General features: G+C 37.1%; 1 protein-coding gene across 3 annotated transcripts; it reads left to right on the top strand.

The window, feature by feature from the left end:
* The first annotated feature begins 472 nt into the window (after positions 1–472).
* On the top strand, positions 473–18,255 carry LOC128806222 (ADP-ribosyl cyclase/cyclic ADP-ribose hydrolase 2-like). Of its 3 annotated transcripts, none has more exons than XM_053975633.1 (9): positions 473–784; positions 4,565–4,694; positions 5,739–5,874; positions 6,354–6,436; positions 7,031–7,107; positions 9,680–9,772; positions 11,265–11,351; positions 11,826–11,885; positions 14,953–18,255. In XM_053975633.1, the coding sequence occupies exons 1-9, from the start codon at positions 615–617 to the stop codon at positions 15,065–15,067; spliced, it is 951 nt and encodes a 316-aa protein (XP_053831608.1). In that variant the 5' UTR covers positions 473–614; the 3' UTR covers positions 15,068–18,255. The 3 variants fall into 3 exon arrangements, with proteins under 3 accessions (XP_053831608.1, XP_053831609.1, XP_053831610.1); XM_053975634.1 differs by having other exon boundaries at positions 474–784; positions 15,036–18,255; XM_053975635.1 differs by having other exon boundaries at positions 474–784; positions 13,381–15,041.
* Positions 18,256–19,181: the final 926 nt, after the last annotated feature.

Raw genomic sequence — 19,181 nt, 5'->3', positions numbered from 1 at the left:
CAAGGCAGGTTTTTTTCACAAAGACATGATGCGCATGTCATCACACCAAAATGCCACTGTCAGCTGACTAATGTTACCCCTCTGTGTGATACAAGATAACTCGACGACTTGGGTATTTACACTGTCGTTGCTGTAACTGCGTGTTTTAGTGGTTTTTTGGTGTTTTTTGTTTGTTTGTTTGTTTGTTTGTTTGTTTTTGCTTTCAAGCATTTTTTGATAGTTTAAGAAAGTGTAGCACAGCAACAACTATTAAGCGAACCAAAGGCATCCTAAGTATGCAAGTGGCAAGGGTGTTTTTCCTCCCTTTACAGAGATACACTGCAATTCTCTTCAGTTATCACCAGGTGGCCTTAAAAGTTTCTCGTTTTTCTGAAGTAGGGAATAGTTTAGACACGAGGAAGTGATGTATCCCTGTGCTGCAATCGTTTCAGGAAATAGTTAGGTTATATTTTCCAGTCAGGTTTTCTTTTCCGCTTTTGTCTTGTGTACTGAGCTGTAGCTAGTACTGAAAATATTAAACGTTCAGACTGCAGGTTTCCATTTAAATTGTACCATTGAACTCTACTTTTTTATTTCTTTTTTTTCCTTTTAAGAGTTTGGATTGTCAAGAATTCATGATGATGAGCCCTTTTTTTCCTCTTTTATTTGTCTCTGTTCTGTGTATGAACAGTTTCTCAGGAGTGCAGGGAAGGAAATGGAAAGGTGAAGGTACTACTCAAAACCTGGAAAGTATTGTCATTGGAAGATGCTATGATTATATTAGAATTGTGAATCCTGCTGTTGGGTAAGTTTTGCTTGTTTCTGGATTAGTTTTTTATGTTCTGTACAAAATGGTTGTTAATCAGAAGCTTGATGATTTGCTTCTAGCCATAAAAGTGATCCTTTTGAAGCCAACATGCTTGTAGCTGTCTGGAAACAACAAAATTACAAAATTACTTTGACAGATATAATATTTTAAGTAAAGTAGTGTAATTGAGGTAAGATTTTTGATCCTTCAGTTCTTTATTTCACTTTTTTTGCCACCTCCCCCCCCTCCCCAGTTACTTTCTGCAAGGAGAACAACACACAGAAATGACAGGGATGGTGTTTTAGAAGTACCAAATCTGACAGCAGTCCTGGGAAGACCAGCTTTGCCTTGCATGCCTGTATGTCAGGTCATGTACAAAGGGGAACACCTCATTTCATAGCTATCCTTTGGTATTAAAGAAACCTGTTTAGCTTATCCACCTGAAAAATTAAGTACTAATCAACTCTGCTCAAGTAGGATCTGTGAGCTTCTATTGGCTGTGGTAATTATACAGAACTGGAGGTAAATCACACACTTTGCTAAAATGAGCACTTTTCTGTCTTCCTTGCATTGTAAGGGCTTCAGTAAAAAGGAAGAAAATAAGAAGGAAAATCTCCTGGAGTTCAGCCCTTTATTCTGCCATTAAAAAGTTGTCCTAAAAGTGTGAAGAGGTATTTGCAGAGGGGCCCTGTCTGGGTTCCTGTAGCATTGAATTGCTGTCTTAAAACAGGGTTAGGTGATACTTCAAAAATCACCTCAATTGTCCAACCTCCCATTTTCAGTTCCTGTTGCAAAAGAGGAAGATAAAGGACTCTAAAAATTTTTTTTTGCTTTTAACAAAGACAAAACAATATACTTCTGCACAATAACACTCCTAACCTTTCAGAAGTGTTTTCTTTCAAGTTTCTTATGAAGGAAAAAAGATCATCCTAATGCAAGTAACACAGTGCATGAATTTAAGTGGAACAGTTCAAGCTTGGCAAATTTATAAACATGTCACAAAGGAAGGTGAAAGTAAACTTTAAGTGTAGATTTCTACATTCCTACAATATATTATATGTGAACTTAGTTGTATAGGTAATCTGGTCTTGCAGTAGGCTCTAGATAGGTAGAGCTTTTGCAGGACTTAACAGATGCCACTTCATTTATATCTGAAGCAGGACATGAATAATAATACAGAATATGCTGAAATGAGCAACATAAAGAGTAGTTATTGTAGAAATTTGAACCATATTGTTAACTGATTTGGACTGTTAGAGATATAAATGCAATATTCTGGAAAACATTTCTATGTAAAACATGTCTCATCTTTATGATAGTTTTGGGATTTACTGAATTCTGGTTACATTTTCACAACATGATTTTAAAATTGAGAGCTTTGAATGTGTTCATCAAAGTATTCTTGCTCAGGATAGCATGAAGCCAGGCAGGGCATTAGGACTATTTTCCTGAATTTAGACCAAAAATGGCATTATTGAAAGAAGAGCTACACAACTGTTTTCTTATAATGTGGGGATTTTTCTCTTTCCCTTAGGTGTATAAGCAAATAATGTAATCCAAACAAAATAGAAATTTCATATTGCACAGGTGCAAAATAGATATTATAATTATTAATAGCCCTTTCTGTTCATTGTCTGTTTCTTAGTTGCCCCTGGCTAGCTTTTATAGAGATGTGACCTCGTGGATAGGTTTTGCTTCTGAATTTATGCACAAATTTTCTAAAAATACTTTGCTAACTTAAAGGAAGCTAGCAAAGCATGTCTTTACACTGCAAGATAGTTAAAACATAAATATGTTTATAGGAACATAATAAAAACTTTCCCATGTGTTAAAACAGAATATGCAAAATGGCAATCCAAAGAAGCATTTTACAAAATGCTGTGGCCATGCAGAAGTGAGGAGTTTGAATTAAGACCATTGAATTAAGACCACTGAATTAAGACCAACGTCAAATTAAGACCATTTGATGTTTCCTAACATGAGTAGGCTAAATAACACAAATGTTCCTCTAATGCTTTTCTTCCATATTTGTTTATTTGTAGCATATCATGAAAGCTTTGAAAACAATTTTTTAACTAAATAGTGTGAAATTGATCTGACTTATTAGGGTCTAAAAGATTAGAAGGAATTGTCCTGAACTGCAGTCCTTCACCACCCTGTAGTTTCAATAAGTGTTTTTGCTAGCTAAGAAGTTTTGAGTATCAGAGCAGAATAATCCTTTTGATTTACAAGCTGTTCAAAACTGGGTGAGAAGTCATGAAAAAAAAAGCAATATGTGAATTAACTAGAAAGTTACTGAGGGATGCACCTGTCAAGAAAGATCTTAAAAGTTCAGTTGATCATAACCCACAAGTACCAACGTAAGTGCTTCAAGTAGAAAGCTCTTTAGCAAAATGAAACCTAAGTATATACAATTGTCAGAAGCCAAAGTATAACAGCTTGAAATCAGAAATAGGGTTCAAATTCTTTTATTAAGTAAATCTGTTTAAACCTTGAAACTACTGATTAAGGATCATACTGCATCACTGAAAATTTTCAGGTCAAGATCTATATCTGCTTATAGTATCTAGGGAATTTTTATATAGTTGTGGGAAGCATGACCAGAGATTTCTACAAGAAAACAGCTTGTAGAAGCTCCTGCATAGCTTATCACAAGGGCTTCTTTAAAGTGTCTGTGACATTCAGTGTCACAAAGCAGCTCCCCAAAGAATCTGTACCAGCAGAAACCATGCTGTGTATGGATGATACTTAATGAGCAAAACATTGTAATGGCAAAGTTTGATTTACTTATCAGGACTACTATTGTTCAAGCTAGAGCTTTGCAATGACAGCTATTCATGTTAGGAAGGCTGTATGCACATAAAGTAATTATTCTGTTGTGCAGAGTGTTCCTGGCATAGACATTGTCACAGCATTATGTAGGGAAGGTATTGTGGAAAACTGGTGAAAGTAGAAATTCCCTTCTTTATTACTCCAGGCAGGCTCAGAGCTGTGACAGGTGAGATCCTGAAAGTCCAAAGAGATAGGACACTTCCATCTGTAGACAGCCCGTCTTGTCCCTCCATGGAGGTTATTGTCCCCAAGAGAGAGCTGGCAGAAGGGAAATGTTGGAGTGCACAGCCTAGCGTCTTATTTCAGCCCTTGAACTGTTGAATGCTAGCAACATACTTGTAGTTTTGTAGCTACTGCATAGTGACAGTATGTGTCCCTGTCACACAGTCCCTGGTCATTGTACTCATTCCAACAAGATAAAACTCCACAGTCCCAGGGCCTAGAAGCCGAAGGCATCTCTTTGTCACCATCATTATTCTACTATCAAAGCTTTTTAGCAGCTCATCCTGTATTTGAATCTGACATTTTAAGTGTAGTATTGCATTCCAGCAGTGTTGGATATTTAGCTATGGTTTATTTGAAATGGTTTATTTTAGAATCTGGAAAATTTCAAAGAAAGCTTTTTCTTCAGAATTTCTACAGTGTAGGATAACTCCCTATGTATTCCATACCTACTAAGATTTTTATTGAATCATAATGTGTTTCTAATTCCACACTGTAAATGCTAATATTTTCCTTGCTACTTCTTCCTTATCTGCTGCAGTTATGACTCAGAAGACAAGATCTCTATGCTCTTCCTGAGCTACAAGTTTTTTACACACTGGCTTCAGTTTTCTGCTTTAGCCTTATACAGATTTTAATTGGGGTATTTGAAGGAGTTGAGAACAAGTATCTTTCTTGCTCAGCTTTGAAAAAACAATTTTGCTATTTTTTTAATGATTACAGTGAGAAGAATTGTACACAAATATGGGAAGCATTTAAAAATGCATTTATTAACAAGGATCCTTGCAGCATTCTACCTAAGGATTATGAATTATTTATCAACCTCACATTTCACACGATTCCACCTAACAAGGTAATAATTTTTTATGTTAATTGCCCTGTGACGTACAACAGACTTTACATGACACAGCTCAAAATTGACGAGTCATTCTGTAACTGATTTATGAGTCACTCTTTTTGACCCGTCTGTAGTTTGTAAACTAGACTCTGTAGTTTATAAACTAGACTCAGACTTGATAGCATGTTTCAATGTGTTTGGCTCCATTTATTTTATGAGTAACTTCTCAGCAATGTCTCTCCTTTCATACTACAGAGATCCCCCATTTTTCCTGTTGTGCTGGGAGCTCTGCCATAGTCCCTGAACTTCCACTTCTACTTTTCCTTAAATTAGGTGCTCTGGCTACAAATGATGTGCCTGCTATCACCTTTTGCTTTTACTCCTCTCAGCTAAGTCTCATGACAGTGCCATGTTAAACATTGACACACTGAACAAGCAAAAGCAGAAATGAGAGAGGACGTTGTTCTATGCCAGAGAACAGTAAGGGTTTGATGTGCTGGCAATTGCAAGGAACTGTGGAAGTGCAAACGATGTGTTGTGTTTTAATGCAGCTTTTCCTCTAGCATAATTGTTCCTCATTTCTAAATGATACAAGCTAAACCAACAAATACTACTGTCAACATAGCTTAATTCATGCGGAGTTCTACAAACACAGAAATAACATCTAGACATATGGGGTTTTTTCACACCGTAAGCCAACATAGCAACGTGAGAGATTTCTGGTAACATATATCTGGTGTAAAAATATCTTCCTTTTTTCTTCTTCCCCTAAATCTGTCTGCTGAGGCAGGCAGAGCTAGGCCTATCTATATTTAAAAGAGGACTATATCCTTTCTCATCAAACTAGTACTGTTCCTCAAGTCACTTGTGATCAGAATTTATACCTCTGGAAAATTGAAAAACTTTGTTCCTTTAAACAGATAGCTAACATTTCTGGTTATTAACTTGATTTTGAAAGAAATACTAAAACATGTTTTCAGCTGTTTTCAATACCCCGTAATCTCACTGTGTCCGCACCTAAGTGTTGGTACATCTCTTGTCTATGTTTTTTTTTCCTAGTCTCTTTTCTGGGAAAATAATCAGCTACTAGTCAGTAGCTTTGCTGACAGAGGACGTCGCTACATGCCTCTGGCTGATACTCTGTTTGGCTTTGTTGGAGATCTTCTGAACTGGTGTGGGCAGGCAGACAGCCCTGGTAAGACAATGAGTGCTATGTTAAACATCTGTCTGTAAAACCATAACAGAGACCAACTGCTGTGTCCTGGAGAAACTAAATTTGCTCTTAGCCCATGAAAAATCTGGGATAGCTTCACTGTCTTGTTCTCTCTTGTATCATGTGAATGTTTACCACTGCAGTCAGGGGAGCACACAGTGAAATCTAAATGGTCCTGCAGTGGGGATAAACCTCTTTCTCAGTCTTCTGAGGAGCTCCCTGCATCCCAGGAACAGAGTTAGAACCATTTCAGCCAAATTACTGAATCCTCAGAATGTCACTGTTTGTGTAAACATAAAGGATGGAAAATTATTGAAAAAATACAACAGCTTTCAGTGCTATGTCAAACATAGGTTGTGGGTTCAGTGAGTAATGTACAAATATATTTAGTTGCTTTCTACAGTCACTTTTTATAGTCATTATCATCTCTCTAATAGCACAAATTGCATGCCTTCCTACAGGCCTGGACTATGAATCCTGCCCTACCATGATGGAATGTGAAAACAACGCAGTGGATTCTTTCTGGAGGATGACCTCAATCATTGTAAATATTTTATCAGTGCTAACTGCATACATCTGTGGGTGTGTCCAGTGTGATTCAGGAAAACATTGCTAGTTCAAAACAGATTTAAACCTCTAACTACACTGGATTATTTCCCCTGACACAAACACACCGTTTTAGACTGGCTGCAGTATTTTAGCAAGGAGAACTTAACATTCACCTTAGCTAGATAATGCGTTAAAATTCTGTTAGCTTTGTTAATAGAAACCATATACTAAGCACAGTAAGCACACTGACTGTCTACTGATTACAGGTCCTAATTTGACAGCCTTGCTGAAAAACCTTACTCACATATCAAACTCAACAGAGAATGTCAAAATGCTTTCTTCTTGTGCTGAAGAAACTACTTATGAATGTGAGAAAATAGCTTGAGAAGAATCATTGAAGTAAACCATGGCCTGTTTGGTTCCTGCCCTTTTTACTTCAGTGACCTGCTAGGGTGCTAGTCTAGTATTATTTTTGCAGTTCTGATATTCTTTGTGGTAAAATTCTTTCCTTGGTTACTGTTGTTTGCAATAAAATACCAAGTTACATGACAAATCTGTGAGATCTGAAAAGCATTATTATCTATTGCAGTATGCACAGCACAGCTCTGGGGTGATACAGGTCTTGCTGAATGGTTCTGCAGAGGGAGGAGCTTATCCACAGACAGGGTAAGAGAACTGATTGATTTCTGTGTAAGGTCTGATGACTACAAAAAAGAAAATTCAACCAATTATATGGGCCTTCTGCTGCACAAAGCATGGAAGTGTAGCTGAAAGGACCTCTTGATCAAAGTCTGCTGAGTTGTGTGTACAAACTGTTAATTGTCCCTGGCTGAAGGATTAATACGTAGTGGATAGATACAATCCTTTCAACTCCTGCATTTTACAAACTCCTGTGGCAAGCATGGTGAATGCTGTGAAAGCTGCCCTAGAGTCAGCCAATATACTGTGGCAAAATGTGTATGTCTTCAAAAAGATGAGTGTTAACGAAATTTCTCTTCAGGGACATGTCCAAACAGAGGATATTGTTACAAGGGTTGTAGCTTTTGTCAGGCCTACCAGCAAACTTGGTAAGTTCTAAAGGGAAAGTATTTATTTCTCCATGACCAAGAGTGGATGTAGTTTGAAGTCTATTATTATTTCAGAAAGCAAAAAAAAAAAAGTTTGTTGAGGAGGATAATAGCAAAGATGAGCTTCCTCTTCTTCTTAGTACCTTTTATATTAAGGACAGATGTATTTTTCCTGATTCAGAGGTGTACCACCATGCAGAAGCTCATCTAAGCTTAGATTCAAAATTTATTGTAAAAGTACACCCTTTAGAAATTTCACTGTGTCTGTAGTGGCTGCTTACCTGTGGTAAGAAATGCATCCTTCATTACCTCAGCAACTGTCTTGTCCAAGGCAGATCAAATATTGCATTTTTTAAAAACCCATAGAAGAGAGTCTCCTCCTGTTCATGAGGACTAAAAATGACCATTGAAAAGGCAATTTTATCTCTGGATAGAAGAGAAACAAGAACCATTTTTTCCCAAAACACCTCCTAACTACTTACCTCTGTCCCCCAAAACATCCATCTTTGTGCACAACTTTCAGCTATTCACAAAGACTTAAACAGTCTCCTTGGGTTGGTCAAATGGTCAGCTGGGATCAAATCTTCTGCAGATGGTAATACCTGGCAGCAGGGCAATACCCAGAATCTATTATAGATTCCTTATTTTAGAAATGGATTCCTTATTTCTGTTAATTTATAGATTCCTTATTTCAAGAACATCTCATACACACATTAATTCCACCAGTTCCCTGGGTTGCCAGTCTGGTTGTATTTTAACCAGTGAAATCACTACTGGAACTCAGCCTGCCAAGAAGAAAACAAAGCCAGTTACTCCATCTGTTTTCTTTGCTGTGTATCTTCTGGTCCATTTATGACTGAATTTTTTTAAGAGCTCATGTTTGAAAAAAGCTGAAAGTTGAATAATTAATAGCAGAAAGTAATCTGAAAGATCTGCCTGTCTTCCTAGCCATCTCTCTGGTCTGTTTTCAAGTATTTCAAAGTCCCTTTCAAAGTTTATTCAGTTTTAAAGTTTGTACACTTAAATCATCATTAAGTCACCTGATATCATTTCCGTTAAGATTTATTTTTCATTTCATGGCAAAATAACTTTGTTCATTCACACAGTATGAATTTAGTTGGCAGATTTCTTTAATAATAGAAGCCAGTTCAAAAATTTGTTTTACTGAAGTCAGTTCTACATTGTTCCTCCACAGTTTCTGAGACTTCTAGTTAAAGATTTCTCCAAATTTGGGAGCAAGCTTCTTTTTTTCTGGCAATAACATATGCATGACTGAGTAAATGAGTTGGAATCTTTATTTTTTGTTATATTTTCACTACATGTTGGACAGGCTTGGGCACCTTGGACAGAAAGGCAAACCTGCTGTTACTGCTACTGGTCTCTGGTGAGCTACCTCCATACCAGATGGGACCAGAGAAAGTAACTCTTGGTATCTGTCCTCCTATTCCACTTCTCCAGAAATTTAAAATTATTTGCTGACTTCATGAACCAATAGACACTGGCAAGCAGCACATGTCCTGCACTTCCATGGCAGAGCCCCAGTAGTTTGCCTGAAGGCACCAGGAGGACAGACCCACATTGTCACTGCTGGTCCCATCCAGGAAGTGGCAACTAGCGGTCCCTTCTTCTCTGTGGAGGTCTCAGAACATTTAAAAGGGCTCAGAGACACTGTAGTGCTGATAAAGACATTTAAAGAAGACATAGATGTCTATTAGACATCTAATAGACATTTAAGAAGACACATGATAGGCAAATAGCAAATTAGAGGAGAGACCTAGGCCCAGACTTGGACCAGGCATTCAGTGAGGACACAACCCTTACAAGCTTTCTGAGTGAAAAAACCCCTAAAAGATTGGAAATCATTACACTACATCTTGCTAAAAGTGTTAGAAATCTATGGCCTTGAAATGCCAGCATCTCACAAAAAAAAAAAAAAAAAAAAAAAAAAAAAAAAAAAAAAAAAAAATATAGAGACATTAAAATCAACCACTGGATTTCATATCTTTTTAGATTAGATATTATGAGGAAGTATCAAAGACTTTTTGATTTGTTTTTGCATTTTTAATAGTTCATTCTTGTTCACTTTTAGGTGAATTCATTAATACAGAGGAGGAAAAGGACTGTTTAATTTTCATGTTCTTTACAGTTCAAATATTTTTTTCTTGAATCAGTTTTTTTGCAGATTATGAAATACCTAATCTCCAGAAAGACAAAATCTCACAAGTTGTCATTTGGGTTGTGGATGATATTGAAGGACCAGATCTGTAAGTTATGTCTTCAAAATAAAAATTCATTTCTCCCTTTTGGACCTGTCTTTAAAATTTCACCTATCTTTTTGTTTGATTATATTGGCATACTACTTAAAACTAAGTATTTGAAATGCTTTCATGAACACAGGAGACACAACCTGCCATTCTCAGAGAGTATAGAAATACCAGAATTAGAGAAAATAGAAGTAAATTGTAATATTAGATCTGGAGCCAAGTCTTGGTTAGATGTGTGTGTGGACTCAGACCCTGAATGAAGATAGAGCATGAACAGTTTTACTAAGAGTCAATCTGAATTTCAGATTAAGTGCTGATGAGTGATACTTCTTTCACTTTGCTGTATGCATGCTGTATGCATTCTTTTCATTTTCACCTATCTTAACTGTTTGAAAATTTGTAGAAGCAGGCAAATACCAACTGGTGGCTCTTTTTCTCTCAGTAATTAATCCAGTAATAAAATGTAGGCTTTAAAAGTGTCTAATTTTGCTGGTAATTTAAATAAAGCAAACAAACAAGTAAGTAATAAACAAATATAACAAAACTGATTAGTCAAAAAAGTTTGGACTGTCTGTTGTGTATTTTACCACAATGCTGTGGAGTCTACAGAGCATAGTTCAGATTAGCATTTTTCAGCCTTGTCTCTCTAAATCAAAGAATCGTATCCTCTGGGAGGGACATAACATACAGGTAATCTTTGTAAAAGTTGTCCTTTTTACAAAGAAAAGCTAAGACAAGCGCTGAATCTTAATTTATGTTTCAGTAAATGGATGCATAGAAATAATTGTATATTTTATTAATAGTTTTCTACAATTACTTTGTTGGTCTCCATATGATTTCTTTAGTCATGGGTATTTACTGACCAGCAGGTATGTAGCACTGGCCTTAATACTTTATGTTGGTGCAAGTTTAGAGATCTTAGTAGGTTCTGTAAACTTTCTTATACTAATTGGACTACAAATTAAAAAATCAGTACTGTAAACAGGAGCTTTGTTTAGGATTGTTTCTGGGTTTTTTTTCTCTCTGTATTTTTCTATTATTCAATATTCAAGAGAGAGAACAAGCTTCTAACAACAAGTATAATTCTCATTTATTATAACAAACTTATTCTGTAGAGACAGATAGCATCAACTTTATCACTACCTAAATAGTTGACAAAGAATATTACAAACAAAACACTTACTATTTTACAAAATTATTTAGGTCTTTTTCTGTCTAGTCAAATGTTAAATGTGTGATTATTAGTGAATAGAATCTGAAAATGCTACACTGGCTAAAGCTAATCTTCCAGACTCTAAAAAGGATAAATTGTGAAACAATAGTAATGTAAGCAAATGAAGCATAAAGAACAATGTACACAATTCTTCTGGAGGTGTTATGGAATACAGAAGAGACAAAGTAATGGGGATATACTTTACTAATTCCATCAAGTTCAGTGAAAAGAAATTATATAACAAAAGATTTGCAATAATAATTAAATCCTTCCTCACAGAGATTCCTGTGGAACTAATAGTGTAAAGACATTAGAAAACAGGCTGAAAACTCTTGGTTTTGATGTCACTTGCAGTGACAATTACAAGTAAGTGAAAACCTTTTATTATTATGCTGTATTTGCAGAAGTACCTTATTTATTTTGATTCTTACTGTGCAATACTGAAGTGCCATTAATGTTGTGTCTTCAGGAGGGACTGATACATTGGAGGGATGATGTCACGTTTTTCAGACTTGGCATTCTTTGCTTCTTTATTGAGCAAAACACTACGTCTTATTATATGACTGAGTGGAACATTGTACTTACTCAATGTCAGACACAGAAGACAGCCTCATGTACTTGGATTTAAAATCTAAACAATAGTTTAAAATGCTATTGAATGTCTGCAGAATTACCAGTTATTCACAATAGGTTTCACAGCTCTAGTCATTCCCATAGATTGTAAGATAAATTTAATGAAGGGAATATTTAAACATGTACTGTGAATTTGTTTCATTTTTTCACATTTATTTTCCTCAGTTGTCTGCCTGAAAGGTGCTAAATAAAATGGTATTTTCACAGGTCTGTAATGTTCTTACTCTGCTTGGATAATCCTGATGATTCTAAGTGTGCCCTTGCATCGTAAGTAAAAGAAGTTCAACCTATCCTCAGTGTCATTACAACTGAATAAATTACGCAGAAGTCAACAGTTCAACAGATCCCACCTATACCACCTGTTATATATTCCCCATATGCAATACACAGTGGTCTTGAATTTGTTAGTTACTGTGGATTGAATTAGCAGTTTCTATTCACAAATTGTGCACAGCTATCTGTGAGCACCTGCTGTTCAAAATTAGGTGTTAATGGATTCTCATTGATCACCCAGTAACACTATATATCATCGATGATGTGAAGTTTATACATATTGCTGTTCTGATATAAAATCTATTAAAAATTTGAAGTTGCTTTCATTAATATAATTTCTTGACTAATCAAAGTATAGATCAAATAGCAACAGATCTAAAGGACATTTCTACAACTACTGGAATTTTCAGTTCTAAATTTTGAGGAAGTTTTCTTTTAATCTTCAATTTTGTGTGAAACTTAATGTCTATATTTTGATGTATTTACCTTGGGCCAGTGAGTTATCTACAGAGTGCAGATTACATCCAAGACATAACTTCTTAATTAGCAAGCATTGCTCCCAAACTCCCTACTTATTCATATTTATCTATATTATATGAGGAGCATTAAATGAATTTATTATGTATTTTGGTGAATTTACAGTAAAGATTGCTGTTTTCAATTCTGACTATGTTTCATAATCTATATGCTGTTGCATATATAGGTAGACATAAGATACTTGAACAGCTGAATGAGAACCTCCTCACTGTTTGGAATGTTGTAGAATATATCAATACATAAACACTGTTTTGTGGTTATATTCTTTTTATGGATAATCCGTGCTTTATTTCTTACTGTCCTTTCTTCCCTATTCAAGCATATGCAAATTTTTGTTTGTTAATACCTGTGTGATATTACAATGATAACTTCTGCCATGAAAGTCCTGATTTGCTGTCCATGGTTATGGCAGCAGAGGTGCAACTCCAGCTTGCCTGCCTCTGGGAGGGGCTGTAGTGCTTCATGCAGTAGGAGGTGGACATCACCTTCTGTAACATATGTCCAGTTCTTGGTACACACGTACAGAGAAAGTGTGTATTCTCTGTTCTTGCTGGTCACTGGAAACTTTTACTCACCTTGCAATGCAACATGCATTCTTGCATGCAAATTATATCCTAGCACCAGCATATAAATGTTATGAAAATGGTGGGTTTATAAATACCACTGATAGCACCGGACTTCTTCTAGGCCGTAGATCATAGAACAGACTTCCTGTTAGGGTTTTGATTGGTTACAAAATGCCGCTTGGACAGTGGATTAAAATAGGGTTTCCTTGTTCTGCAACTGAATGGTCACCCCAGGACAACATGTCAAATGAAAATACAGTTATCACCTTCGAAATAATAGCTGTGAATATAGTGACAATATTAACAAACTGGAAGAAAAAGCACAGGACTTTGAAAAATACAATATTTTATTGAGCTGTTAACAGAAGATTTTTCTCCTCTCCCAGGTTTTAAATAATTTTCCTCAAAGTTTTGTGATGTGTGTGTGTTACTCAGCTGAGGACACCTGGATGAGAAGGTTTTTGGCAGCCATTAATGTGTTTTTCCTTTCAGCTAAGGGTGAGCATGCAGTTCTGCAGTACTGCCGCATGGCGTTTGCAGTGTGTGAGCAGGGGAGCAGCCGCCCCTTCCTTTCCATCCATGTCGGTACTCAAAGTAACATAATCCCTGGTGTACTTGAAACACCGGTCTCACACTCTCCTGGGGTAACTCCTGAGCAACTCAGCTGTTCTCATCCTCCTTAGGAAAAGTTTCCTTGCTTGTTTCCTTCATGAGCACTGTATTCCATCCTCTATGCATGGCACTGTAATTAAGTTTGATTAATTTCTTAACTATCTCAAATCACAATAGAGCTTCCCAATCTGAATGCAAAACTATCATTTCCTCTCCCTGAAATTTAAGTAATTTAAATACTACAAGCCAATGAATACTTACATTCTTCCCAGAATCGCTCCATTCTCTGCAGTAAATAACACCACCTCCATCGAAACTAGCTGCCTTTTCAGAAAGAGCCTTAAGCAAATGCATATAAATTATTTGATGATTACTTTCCTAGGTACGTTTTCTGTGTTCTGTGATGGTCCATTAACTGACTGGGGACTGGTCAGTAGAAGTATCACTAATTGGAGTGGGTATCTGTTAGGAAAAGTTTCCTTTGCAGAGTAGGTGCTCTCAGTGTTCATAATTCCATAGTGAACAGTGGAACAGGCATGCAGGGGCTCATGCATCCCTTTCACCAGGGCTGTTTGCTATTACAAGGCTGATAGGTGCCCTCTCAGCCTCCAGAGAATAATGTCCTGAGCCCAAAAACTTCAGAGTTGGACAAGTGACTTTTTATGTCACCACAACTCCCGTTACATGGGCATAGCAAAGGAGAGAGCTGAGTCAGGGTAGCACAAGGATGGCCTAGAGGGTGCTGTAATAGGGTTTCTTGCATGATGGTGGTGCCCCTTAACTCCAGACTTGAACGATGTTCCTGCTGAGTCAAATTTGGACTTCGACTTAAGGTTAAGGTGACACCCTGACGTTAGAAAAAACGCGTTGAGTAAAAAATACCCACTAGATGGCAGAGATGGCTTACAAATGTAAGCAGGAAGGACGCCAGATGGGAGCTGTTAGCGGTGGCATGGATTACTTGCATTATTGCAATGTCACAGAGACACAGAAGTGGATCTGGATACTATTGCACCAAGTGCTGTAAAATACAGTCCTCCAGGACCACTGCTGTCTAGAAGAGCACTATAAAATCACAAGCATAAGGCCAGAGACAGCAAATGGATGTGGAGAGACAATAAGGCTCTTGTGTAAAGGTAGAAAGAAGAGTTCCCAGGGTTTTGCGAAGATATTCTGTTTATAGAATCATGACAGCCAAAGGGAATCTGTTAACAAGCTCATATAAAGAAACTTCTAGCTTAGCACTTGGGCCACAAACTTCACCCTTGGCAACAAACCCCTGATATTTAAAAGAATCCTAACTCAGCTCTGTGCTGTGAACATCCTGTTTGTTTTCTCTTCTTCAGATCTGCACCGGCAGCACAAAGAGGACCTATATCTTCAGACAGAGGAGGCAGCTGGAACAAGCTTATGTTTGTTTCTTTTGCAGGCTTTTTGTTCAGATTTGCTTTAGTGTACTGAGTTAATCAACTGAATCCATTTCCTCCGTTTGACTTAGATGGCTATAAATTTGGCTTCAGCTGATTTCTAACAGCAATTTCATCCTACTTCTGCGACTGGAAAATCTGCCATATTAAAACCTTGCATACTAAATATTGGCTTGTTTTACTATCAGAAATTATCCTATTGCTACTAGAAAGCCTTGCCCTTCATTTTCTTTTTCTAGAAGAAGTTCATTGCTATTTCCTATTATCTTTATTCTCCAGAATTAAACCGAGAATAATACTTCCTGTTCACATATTTCAGAAAGAAAAATGATATTATGCATACATCACCCACAGAGATTACTTGTTTGTAAAACCATCCTAGCATATGACCTTGGAAACTAAGTGACTGATTATCATGTTTTGGGAAGGCAAAACATAAATTCAAGTGGGAGAGATCTTAGATTGCTCACTTGATACAAGATGCGATAGGTAAGACAGTAGAAAAGTAAATTAATTTTCATAAGTGGTCCAGTACTTGGGCCCAAATTAAAAATTAGGGTACATCAAGACTCTGGGTGCATACTTGCATACAGTATTTTACCACATAATGGCAATTGCTTCATCATCTGCACAGCTGTTCCCCAGATGTCTGTTTCCTGGCCACTGGATAGCAAATAGTCAGAAATACCAGGTCTAGAAAGTTCCACAGTTTTTCTACCACAATGTGATTTATGGTATATCAAATTCAGATAAAGAACCTGCCAAGTCAGACACTGGCCTGCTGGCAGTGAACTCGGATACGGGGTTCAGAACACACTGAGGAGAGAGCAGATGCCATCCTGAAGGTTTCTTGGGTTACTTGTGTGAATTCCAGTGCTTCAGCTAGAGGCTCCTCTAAACCACCAGGACATCCAGCTACCAATAAATCTTCAGAAAAAAATAGTCATTATACAGAGAATAATTGTATGTAGATATCTTTTAGCTTCTGTACTATTTATTTGTGTTTGTATTGACTGGTTGCCAGGAAACTTGGAGAGGATGTTCCTGTTATCTCAATGAATCCGATTTAAGGGTCCATAATAGATTTACATCCTTTCAATCCCTGATGCAACTGTAGCATGTATGTTTGAAAGATAAAATATTTAAAATATGTTGTAGTTGCTTATTTGTCTTGCTTCCCTGCCTGTAATAATCTTTAATTTGGTTTTAATGCAAATCTTTTTACATTGCACACATATTTGGGTTTGCCTACGTGACAGGTGGGTTTAGGCTCCAGCTTGAAGGATTTTTGTATCTGTTTCAGACACAAAAAAGTACTGAAAATACAAAAGTACTGAAATCAGAAGTTACAGACCTTTAAAAATCTGGGTTGTATTATGCCTCAAAATTGTTCCCTATCTGTGCTGTAATTATAGTTTTTGATTAGTTCCTTGAACATCCTCTTCATTTTTAATTGTTTTATTTTTTCATTTTTTATTTACAACAGCCACCAGAGTAGTAAGAAAGGTATCTGTAACACCTCATAGCTAAAGGTGTCTGAGTCACATCTCAGATAGCTAAAGCCAAGCAATTTTGATCAATCTTCTATTTGCCCACAGCAGATCATATCATGACACATTTTGGGCCACAGGCTGTAGAGACTGTGTGTGTGAGGCTCCCAGGTGTCCCAGCCAGCATCAGGGCTGGTGTGTCCTACCTACCAACCTGTGTGTGAGATCCAGAGAACAGCTTAATGCCATTAACCACCCATGTGCCTCTTAGGCAACTTCCAGCCACAAGCCAAGCATCCCAGCTGGCCAACTTTTGCTTTCCAGCTTATGAAAGCTTTCCAGCCTCTGCATGTGATTGACTCCAGCAGCACAGTCAGTGCTGGCAGTTACACATGGTACCAAACACTGTAGAAAGTGTTAAATAATTCTGTTTTGGAAAAAAAAAATATAAAGTAGGATAGCTACAGTTTAAACAATTGAGATTTTTTTTTAATGCATAACCTTATGTCAAAAACAACACACTCAGAACCTCTTGCAGTGTTTTCTTCTTTCTAATGTTCTTTCCTTTTTTTCCCATTACTTCAACTCAGTAGCAAAGACAGCAATTTTTTTTCTAATACCTGTTCAATAAAGTGTCTCAAACTTGCTTTAAAAACTTGGGAATATCGTAAAGATTTTTAGCTAACCAAAATATATAGCTAGTAAAAAAAAAGCAACAAGGCAAAGTTCTAGATGCATAGGTTTCCTGAGATTTTTTGAGGCAGCAAATTTCAAGCTGAGAGTGAATAATTTGTTCTGAGTTTAACATAATGGTTTTAATCTGTGTAAAAGAACAGTGTGACTCAGAAGGTGAGGGGCAGAAGTGTCAGCAAAGCAAGAAGTAATAAGGTCATTTGTTACTCCCAGAGGGAGGGAGGACATGAACATGACTTTTTATTTATTTCTACATCTATAAAGATGTGAATAGTACTATTTACAGATATATGTTACACCTTAGTGGTGACTGTCAGCCAGGTGAGCCTGTGCTATGTCTTGAACACTCAGGAAATGCTCTAATTAGCACTACCTTATGTAAGAGCTGCGCCAAATGTGGAGAAATCATACTGTCCAAAAGGCATTTGCCCTGTTCCTTAAACTCATTCAGTCCTGGGGAAGTTCACAAATATAGATTCAAAATGTTTCAACCATTCATATTTGTACTAGCAGTACTAAAAAAACCAGCTGTCTCCAGATGTGAATTTGAGGGAGAAAATGTTTCAGATTAAAACAATATATATATCACTTAATTTTGAGTCCTGTTGGATGCCAAAATCCTGTGTAAATCTATTAGCATCCAACTACTTATGACAAATGAAAACATGGTGTGCAGGAGCATTACAAGGTTTTCTGCATTTCTGCAGACAGACCTGTGGAAGCTACTGAGACTAAGGCAGTATTTCCTGCTGTGCCCATTTTGTGGACCATGTAAGAACTCAGTTATCTCACATTCTTCATTGCTGTATAGAAGTTAATATAATCTCCCCTCCTACTAACCTACTTTTTCTTTTTGCTACATAAATTTCAGTCATTGTATCTGAAGAAGCTGAACTCTAATTCAGAGTAGTTCCTTTTTCCAGCATGTATGTGCATGTACACATATACATCTGCTCACACCTGCTCTGCCTATTTTTAAATGCAAAGTCCTGAGTACTCTGGAGCAAAAAGTTATGAGAATAAAGCAAAGACAACTTGATGACCTCTCTGCCCTTTTTATACTGCCGGTGTTTATTTTTGTCATATTGGTCTTGATGTGATATTCAGCTGACGTGACTATGTTTTCAATCAACAATCTTAAATGTAGTGAAATGTGACCTGAAACCTCAAGAATTTGAATAATACTTTTTGTTCCATGAAAGCTAACTCTTTTTATAGTGTTCTTCTCAACTGAATTACCTAGAAATAATTCTGATGTATTTTGCTCCAACAATAGTGTGAAGTGGAAGAAGGGTTCTTTTAGCAGAGCCAAGAAGTTTGGTTTAAAATAGCTCAGTACAGGGAGGCACAGTATCTTAATTTAGCCAAATGCCAGGGTGGCTCAAACACTTCACAAGTTCTTTTTGATTTTCAGGTTTTTCCTAATTCCAGCTTCTGCCCAGTCTAAATTTACATGCAATTTTATGTAAGAGGCAAAGAATATAATCTGTCAGATTTTGTTTATAATCTGCAGGCATCTGATTTCCTAGCTTCCTAAGAATTATGAAGGCAAGCTCAGAGATCCTCATTCCCTTAGGGCAGCAGCTCAGTTCCAGTGCAGGCTGGCAGGGAGACTGGAGCAGGAAATTGGAGCCTGGGAGGGTGGCACGTATGTCCCCTCACCCTGTGCCAGAGGGCCCGTGCTGCCTGGCAGCCCCCCTCCTCCTACCTTCTCCCTGTCTCTGCAGCTAAGGTGAACCTGATCTCTGTTCAGATGAGTTCCTTTGTATTTTTAGCAGAATATGTGAGCAGAAAATGATGCTGTTGGAAATTCTGTTAGAGGAAAACAAAGGTGGAAATTATAGTATACATTTCCTTGCACCAGCAGGCAGTGCTATGGAAGTGATGTAAGTGATCTCTCACTTGTGACCATTTGCCTAGGAATACCTGTGGCCTGTGGAAGCAGTAAGTGAGGTAAATTCCATA

This window comes from Vidua macroura, chromosome 4 (genome assembly GCF_024509145.1).
Source record: "Vidua macroura isolate BioBank_ID:100142 chromosome 4, ASM2450914v1, whole genome shotgun sequence".
NCBI lineage: Eukaryota > Metazoa > Chordata > Aves > Passeriformes > Viduidae > Vidua > Vidua macroura.
This window is presented reverse-complemented; position numbering and strand designations above follow the sequence as displayed.